Source organism: Aquarana catesbeiana, linkage group LG13 (genome assembly GCF_042186555.1).
Source record: "Aquarana catesbeiana isolate 2022-GZ linkage group LG13, ASM4218655v1, whole genome shotgun sequence".
Classification (NCBI taxonomy): domain Eukaryota; kingdom Metazoa; phylum Chordata; class Amphibia; order Anura; family Ranidae; genus Aquarana; species Aquarana catesbeiana.
The window spans coordinates 223,855,106-223,863,208 of NC_133336.1; the positions used below are offsets into that span (position 1 = coordinate 223,855,106).

Here is an 8,103-nt window from a genome sequence, read left to right on the forward strand (position 1 = left end):
GGGCAGCGACTCAAAGATAAGGTGGAGATGGCATGAGGCCCATGCCATGAAAAAAGTAGCCGATTCCATCACATACTTCACGACAGGATCCCTTCTCTCCAAAAAACTCTGGGCAAGTATAGAGAATGGTCAAGACACCGTTTAGGTCCGAAGGACCCAAGGTACTTTAGGTCTGACTATCCATTCTGCGACACAAAGGGGTTACCACCACAATCCTAGAGAGAGAGCGGGCCCAGGTGCAGCAAACCGCTGGACTATCTCACAAACTTCCTCCAATATCCATGGAACCAAATTTTTATGAAAAGTGCTTTTTTTTCCTCTCATGAAATGTATCAACCATTGGAAGGAGTATGCAAGAACGTAAAGAAGGTTGACCAACCCTGGAGGTGTAGTTGGTTATGAACGAGTAAGCAAGCTTTACAAAAGACTTGTAAGACTGGTAGTTTAACTGTTAAATCCTTCAGTGCAGTAAATACATTCCCACTGAAGGTTTTTTCTGTATTGTTTTTTTTTTTGTTTTTTTGTTTTTTTAAATAAAAAAGACCTTTAAGAAGCTTTGAGAGCGGAATTAAATAATTCAACCAAACTCTTTTGACAACGTAGACTCATGCAGTCATTAAAAAAAACAGTCCCATCTCGAGCCTATCCTGTCCTACGAGACCTGACTGAGCAGTTCCCACCGAGACTGACCTGAAATATTATTTTCCATTAGGTCCCTTTTTCTTTTTTTTTTTTTTTAATAAAAGTAAAACTGCTACATTTTGATTTAAATAAAAACCAACAAAAAAAATACTGCTAATCCGTAATAAGCTATAAAGAGTGCTACATACATTTAAAACCATACATTAAAAAAATTATATATATAAAAAAATGTCGAAAGTATACTTTTTTTTGAAATATTTGGGTGAACTTTGTTTCCCATAAAAACCATGTTAAAGAATATTGTTTTTTTTTTCTTGGGTGGGGGGGGGGTAATTAGGGAAGCTTCACATCCCTTGCCCTCACATTCGGATGCATCAGATGCAAAAGTAATGGGAAGTGTTTTTTTCACAGGTGCGGTATGAAAGGAGGCCTATGTTTAATAAAAAAAGGAACAGGCCCCCCCCCTCCCCCTTCGCCAGGGAAGAATTGAAAATGGAACACACCACCACTGGATGATGGCACAGGGAGAATTTTTTGGAATCTTCAGATACCAAAAAAAAAAAAAAAAATAATAATAATGGTATTTTAGAGTTCATAGAACACAAATGTAAAAGTTTTGCAACTTCTTTTGAGAAAATGCCATGACCTAGTGTTGTTCTAGTCCCAATGAAATTAAAAAAAAAAAAAGTAAAAAATTGGGAAGGTATCATCCAGGAAGCACCAAATTTTGGATTAAACCAACCCTAATCTAACTGGGAAGTGATGAAAAAAAAAAAAACATATATATTGTATGAGATGAGCAATATATGACAGGGTGCAGTCTTTTGTATCGCAACCCCCTCTGGTTTTGACTGTCGTCCCGTTAAATTTGATCCGAAGAGCAGTAGGAGACCCTAACACGTCAAAAGTGGTCAAAAGGCTGGAGTTTTACACATGGCACAATCTAAAACAATTTTTTTTTTCCCCCCAGCACGTGAAACTTTGGTCCAACATATCTGCATTATCAATAAAATGTTCTGTCTTGTCCAGTTCCAAGGAAGAAAATAACTTTGTTATATTTTTTTTAAATGTTATTCTTTGCGTTCAGGAGGAAAAAAAAAAAAGTCCTGTGGACGCAATTGGAAGTGTTCCTCCGTTTCATCACCTCAGTGCTCTCCTGCTTAAAAAAAAAAAAAAATTAGACTGCTTTTGCTCGTCTAAAATGGCCATAGACACCTGGCAGGTACAGCGGCAGTTGTCTGAGATAAAGAGGACTGCAATTCTTGGTGCCTCAAATTCAGTGCACAGTAAAAAAAAAAACAAAAACTTTTTTTATTTTTTTCCCCTATGTCTTTTGTTTCATTTTCCTATAAAAAAAAAAAAAAAAGAAAGCAAGACCTCCATGCATAAGTCCTGATAGTTGTGTGTCATTTTCGTTGTGATTTATTTTTTTTGTGGTGCTTAAAATTGAATCCCGGCAGATTATTTTTTTTTCCATCTGAAAATAATAAAAGAAAAAAAAAAAAAAAAAAAAAAAAAACATATAGAAAAAAATAAAAATAAAGCAAATGACAGTTAAAATTACAAAATGATAGATTAAGCTGCATTTTTGTTGAGCGCGAGGTAAGTGTTGTGTCCTCAATGTTGCAGGTTCCCAGAGTTTGATACGTACAGTTTTTTTTTTCGTAATTTTTTTTTGCTAGTTAAAAAAAAAAAAAAAAAAAAAAATTATGATAAAACAGATTTCTGTAGTCAGGCAGAAAAAGAGAGAAAAAAAGGCATCACTGGGCGCAGGAGGGAGGGGCCTGCAAATGCCTAAAAAATATTTTTGACCTGGCTAGAAGTACCCCTGAGTGCCCATAAAACGCTTCGTCCAATAATCCTTGATTTAGCCCTTCTGCTAAAGCTGCCCGCTTTTTTTTTTTTTTTTTAATTTCCGAAGAGGACAACAATAACAGCACACATGGGGAGAGAAAAAAAAAAAAAACGCGACCGCTGAACTGACGAAAACTCCCAATGTTTGTAGCGATCAGGCTTTACTTTTTACACGTGGTTCCTTTCTTCGCAAGAACAGCGCCTCCCATCTGTCATCCACTAAAACAACAACAGAATACGAGGGACGTTCAAGGTTTGGACTGCATCAAAAAATTTTCGTTCCTCTTTAATCAACTCTGTTCTTATTATACGCTCAACGTTTTTTTGTTTGTTTCTTAATCCACAACTACAGTGTGTCATCTGATGGAAAACCTGCTTTTATCCAATGTTCTCGTGTAAAAAAAAATAAAAAATAAAAATAATAATAATAAAAAAAAAATAAAAAAATTAAAATAAAAAAGTACATCTGTTACTGAGTGATTTTTTTTGGGGGGTACAAACTCCCCAGAAAAACAGTTGCGATTTTTGGGAAGGGCGACCCCCCCTTTCATGAACCAGTAAACATGTCCACATTCTCATCGAAAAGGTTCCTGATAAGTTAATTGGCGGTAAGATTTTTCGATGAAGTTTAAATATCGGGTTGTTGACCTCTATGCACCACAAAGTCCTGCACCCTTTTTTTTTCTCTCCTTTTTCCCCACCCACAGTCCCATTCCCTGCGTCTCTTAAGAAAATATTCTGATAGCCTGAGTGGCAGATGCATGGCAAACGGGGCATTCGGGTTCATTACGCTCGCAGATACGGACGGCGCATTCCATGCAGAAGAGGTTGTGTCCACAGGGAACAAGTGCAGCTGTGACCTCACTTTCGAAGCAGACCATGCACTCCCGGCTTCCCGAAACAGAGGTCCGAGTGGCGTTGATCTTGGTAAAGCCTTGAAGAGCTTCCCCTTGGCTCCTCCTTGGCAAGCTAGAAAGGCCGGATTCCGGAGACCGCTGCGTGGAGTTGGTCTGGATTGTACCGCTACTCCCGGAACGCTGCTGCTTTGTGAAAATATTTGGCGTGGAGCTGTTGTTCTCCTGACCGCCCCACATAGGACCTCCGGTTTCGGCCACACCATAATACACCTCTTGCTTGTAGTTGGGGAACAGGTATCCGTAGTTAAATTCGTTTTGATCGTTGAGCCTCGGTGTCTCGTAAACCGGCTCGGTCGGGCAATCGCCGATGCAGCCAAGGCTGTTCTGCCGGAAAGTCGAGAGGGGCTTGCACCCACCTGCCGTGCCGTGCACCCTCCAGCTTTCCGGGTATCTGTTTTCCATGCCGGAGTCCGGGCTGCTGGAGAGAAAGTCATTCTCGTTGTTGTACTCGAGGATTTTTCCGGTGCGTACCGCGATGTGCGTCTCGATTTCCTCCCGAGCGCGCTCCACGTTTCCTGGGGCCCCCGTGATCTCGAAGACGGGGTCTCTGTCGCGGCTCGGCGTGATGATGTAGGTGTTGGTCTGCTGTTGGATCCGTTTAATGGTAGCGCCCTTGGGTCCGACCACCAAACCCACCACTCTGTACGGGACTCGCACTCGGATAGTCACTTGACCGGGTAGAGTCGGGGCGCTGCCGAAGGCAGTGCCGGCTTTGTTACGGGAAGCTCTGATCATGGAGAAATGTTCTGCCGCCGAAATGATCTCGCGTCTTGCCATGGCCACGTCTTCTCGCCGTCCGGTCACCATGAACACTGGCTCTTCTCCCCGGACGGGCGTCTTGATGTAAGTATTGGTTTTGGCCCTCAACGCCTTGATTTTGCAACCTGGACATTAAGAAAAAAAAATAAGAAAAGGCAAAAGGAAAAATTAGAACAGAAGCGCAAGTCCTAAAGCTACAAAAATATACCATTCAGCACCAACATACAAGACAACAACTCACATAACTACAGATTATTCCAAATTATTGTAGAGAAGATGTGATTTGCAGGATGCAACATTGATGATGGGACGTTACTTGGCCTTAATGTAACTTAAAGTGGAATTCAAAGCTAAAAAAATGTAACTAGTCTGAAAATGTTCCCTCCCCCTCTGGTCATGTGATCCCCTATGTCAGCCAGCAGCGGCTGCAGGGGAAAAGAGCGCTGAGAACTGATGGGACACACTGCTCCCTGGCATTCCTAACCGTTGTTGAGTGCTCTCTCCTTTCCCTTGCAGCGGCTAGGAATGCCTTGGAGCATTGAGGTCACCTATAGCCCCCATTCCTTTCTCGGCGCTCTTCTCCCCTGCAGCCGCCGCTGGCTGACACAGGGGAGCCGGATCACATGAGTGGACCAGATAATCCTGAAAATAAGTATATAGATCTTTCTTCCACAGGTTAGTCAGCACAGGTGTTAGGAGGGGAGGGAACATCTTTAGGGTTGGTTAGGTTTAGCCTGGAATTCTACTTTACGTTACATTAAGGCCAAGTGACCTTCCAACATCAAGATAGGCTGAAATGTGATTGGATTAAGGAGCAGCAGAACACAAATGACAAATACACAGGATTATAAGTAAAGGAAGCCCGGCGATAAAAAAATCCCTGAAGAACGCATGCAGGTAATATTTCATCACTTGAGATTAGATAAAATACAAAAGGAAAAAAAGATAACAAAAAGGGCACACATAATAAAAGAGTGGGATCAAAAGGAAAAAAATAAAATAAAAGCAGAACAACAGACAGGAGTATATATGATATGGGGCAAATTGAACAAAACGGGACTGAAATGAACAAGAAAGGGTTTAAAAAGGAATCCAAATTTGAAGTGGGTAGACTCGAAATGGCTCTCGGGAAACCTGGGGCTTCATCAGGAGTGATAGGGCTCTCGGGAAACCTGGGGCTTCATCAGGAGTGATAGGGCTCTCGGGAAACCTGGGGCTTCATCAGGAGTAATAGGGCTCTCTGGAAACCTGGGCCTTAATGGGAAGGGGCACGGCTCTCTGGAAACCTGGGGCTTCGTCGAGAGGGACGCGGCTCTCGGGACATGCGGGGCTTCGTCGAGAGGGACGCGGCTCTCGGGACATGCGGGGCTTCGTCGAGAGGGGGACATGCGGGGCTTCGTCGAGAGGGGACATGCGGCTCTCGGGACACGCGCGGGGCTTCGCCGAGAGGGACGCGGCTCTCGGGACATGCGGGGCTTCGTCGAGAGGGGACATGCGGGGCTTCGTCGAGAGGGGACGCGGCTCTCGGGACACGCGGGGCTTCGTCGAGAGGGGACATGCGGGGCTTCGTCGAGAGGGGACGCGGCTCTCGGGACACGCGGGGCTTCGTCGAGAGGGACGCGGCTCTCGGGACACGCGGGGGGCTTCGCCGAGAGGGGCGGGGCTTCGCCGAGAGGGACGCGGCTCTCGGGACATGCGGGGCTTCGTCGAGAGGGGACATGCGGGGCTTCGCCGAGAGGGATGCGGCTCGCGGGGCTTCGCCGAGAGGGACGCGGCTCGCGGGACACGCGGGGCTTCATCGGGTGCGACGTGGCTCTCGGGACACGCGGGGCTTCATCGGGAGCGACGCAGCTCTCGGGACATGTGGGGCTTCATTGGGAGCGACGTGGCTCTCGCAACACATCAGCTTCATCAGGAGCCGAGTTGAGAAAATCGTCGCTGTGGAACTCAAGCAACGTGAACGAGGATTGGAAAACAGCCCACCATTTATCATTCTTCTTAGCACTTTAAAAAGTATCTAAAGTGCCAAAACTTGCTCTTTCTTAAACCTGACCTTCATCCTGCAGGTGTACCAACTCATCTCCCGGAGTGATATGGCTTACTCTGATTTCACTGCACACTGTGACCTTCTTACAATGTGCATTAGAATCTGGTCAGCCCACATCATCTAACCATTCCCTCCCCATCTTGACTGTTCCTGGCCCATCTCTTTCATTCATTAGACTCCAGTTCTTTCAATCATGGAGGCTGATAACCACATGTGGGCATTACCTATGAAAGTAAAATGAGGCCTTCCTAGGAATGTCTACTCTTCCAGACTGACATTCACGCATCGAGCCATTTTGATATTTGCATAGCTCCTCCCACTGCTTGCATCAGGGCTGAGTGCTCGAGGAGTCACCCAGACTGCCTCAAGACATCAGATCTTGGGTAAAGAAAATGTAACTATTCAGGATGGATTTTCCAATCTCTGTTTATCTGCAATGAGGCTTGAGGTATAAATATCTATTCCAGATGGAAGCAATCATCCATGTTCATGCAAAGTCATCATAGAAAGTTCCTCTAGCCATTGACCCTCGGACTGCATTATGTAGACGTGGTCAGTTATATACAGTACGTCTCACAAGATCTGATACAATAAAAGGCAAATCAGAACAAAAGCAAGGTGCAGGCTAGAAAGAGAACACAAAAGTGGGTCCACATCAGACAGAATGGATATAGAAAGTTGGGGGAAAAGCAATGCCAGTAAGGGCAGCCATGTGTCAGCAAAGATCATTCATCATAGACAATTCCAACCAATCGGAAACAACTGTGTGTGTGTGTATGTATGGAAAGAGATCAATCAAGACCATAGGAATCATTATGAACTTCTGGGAGGGGCAGAGACATTAAGTACTGCAGAAAATCTCCCCATTGTGGGAGGGGCAGAGACACAAACTTATACAGGATATCTCCCCATTGTGGGAGGGGCAGAGACACAAAGTACTGCAGGAAATCTCCCCATTGTGGGAGGGGCAGAGACAAACTACTGGGGGGAAATCTCACTATTGTGGGAGGGGCAGAGACACAACCTACTGGGGGGGATCTCACCATTGTGGGAGGGGCAGACACACAAACTACTGCAGGGAAATCTCCCCATTGTGGGAGCAGCAGAGACAAACTACAGCAGGAAAATCTCACTATTGTGGGAGGGGCAGAGACACAAACTACTGCAGGGAAATCGCCCCATTGTGGGAGGGGCAGAGACACAAACTACTGCATGGAAATGTCATCGTTGTGGGAGAATGGAGTTAGCATTGTCGTCTATGCAGCACCCTATAATATCGTCTAGCTGCCACTTACCAGCTCTCAAAAAAAGCAATACAAGTTTTCGATCCATATTAAAAGAATAATCCCCCCCTTTTCAGGAATGGCCGCAATTACAGGCAATTTTTAAGACGCAAGACTATATCGGAGCCCCTCCCCTGTAATAAAAGCTTTTTCTTTTTTTTGTGTCCTACCTGGAAGGAAAATGGTTAATAAAAAAGGTGTATGTGAGGAGCCAGCCCATGGGGGTGCTATTAATCTCCTATCACCCCCTCCCCTTACCCAGAACCCAGCCTAGGTCTCTCGCAGAGCAAACAAAACCCTTATTGTTGGCCGTCTCACGAGGGTCTCCGTGCTCTAGGAAATGAAGTCTGCTTTAATAGCCTACTAAAAGCCTCGAGGTTTTTATTGTAAGGGTGGTCACAATCCTCCCCCTTAACTGTTAATAGAGTCGAGGAGAAAAATGGGGGGGGGGGGGGGGGGGGGGTGCTGATGGCTTGTCCTTGTACCCTCATAAAATAAGGCTCATAAACTCGCCCCTCTCAAACGCTGCATTCATGGGCTCACAAAATAATTAGACAGCCAAACGCGTGTCGGTTTGACGCGGGGGTAAACAGGACCGCGA

The 8,103-nt window shown here is 45.1% G+C and overlaps 1 protein-coding gene across 1 annotated transcript; it reads right to left on the minus strand.

Annotated features, from left to right (window-relative positions):
- Window positions 1-2,160: 2,160 nt before the first annotated feature.
- Window positions 2,161-4,470, minus strand: MEX3A (mex-3 RNA binding family member A). The gene has a single exon (XM_073609249.1). It carries the CDS (start codon window positions 4,218-4,220, stop codon window positions 3,222-3,224), a length of 999 nt encoding a protein of 332 aa, XP_073465350.1. The 5' UTR covers window positions 4,221-4,470; the 3' UTR covers window positions 2,161-3,221.
- Between the last annotated feature and the right edge of the window lie 3,633 nt (window positions 4,471-8,103).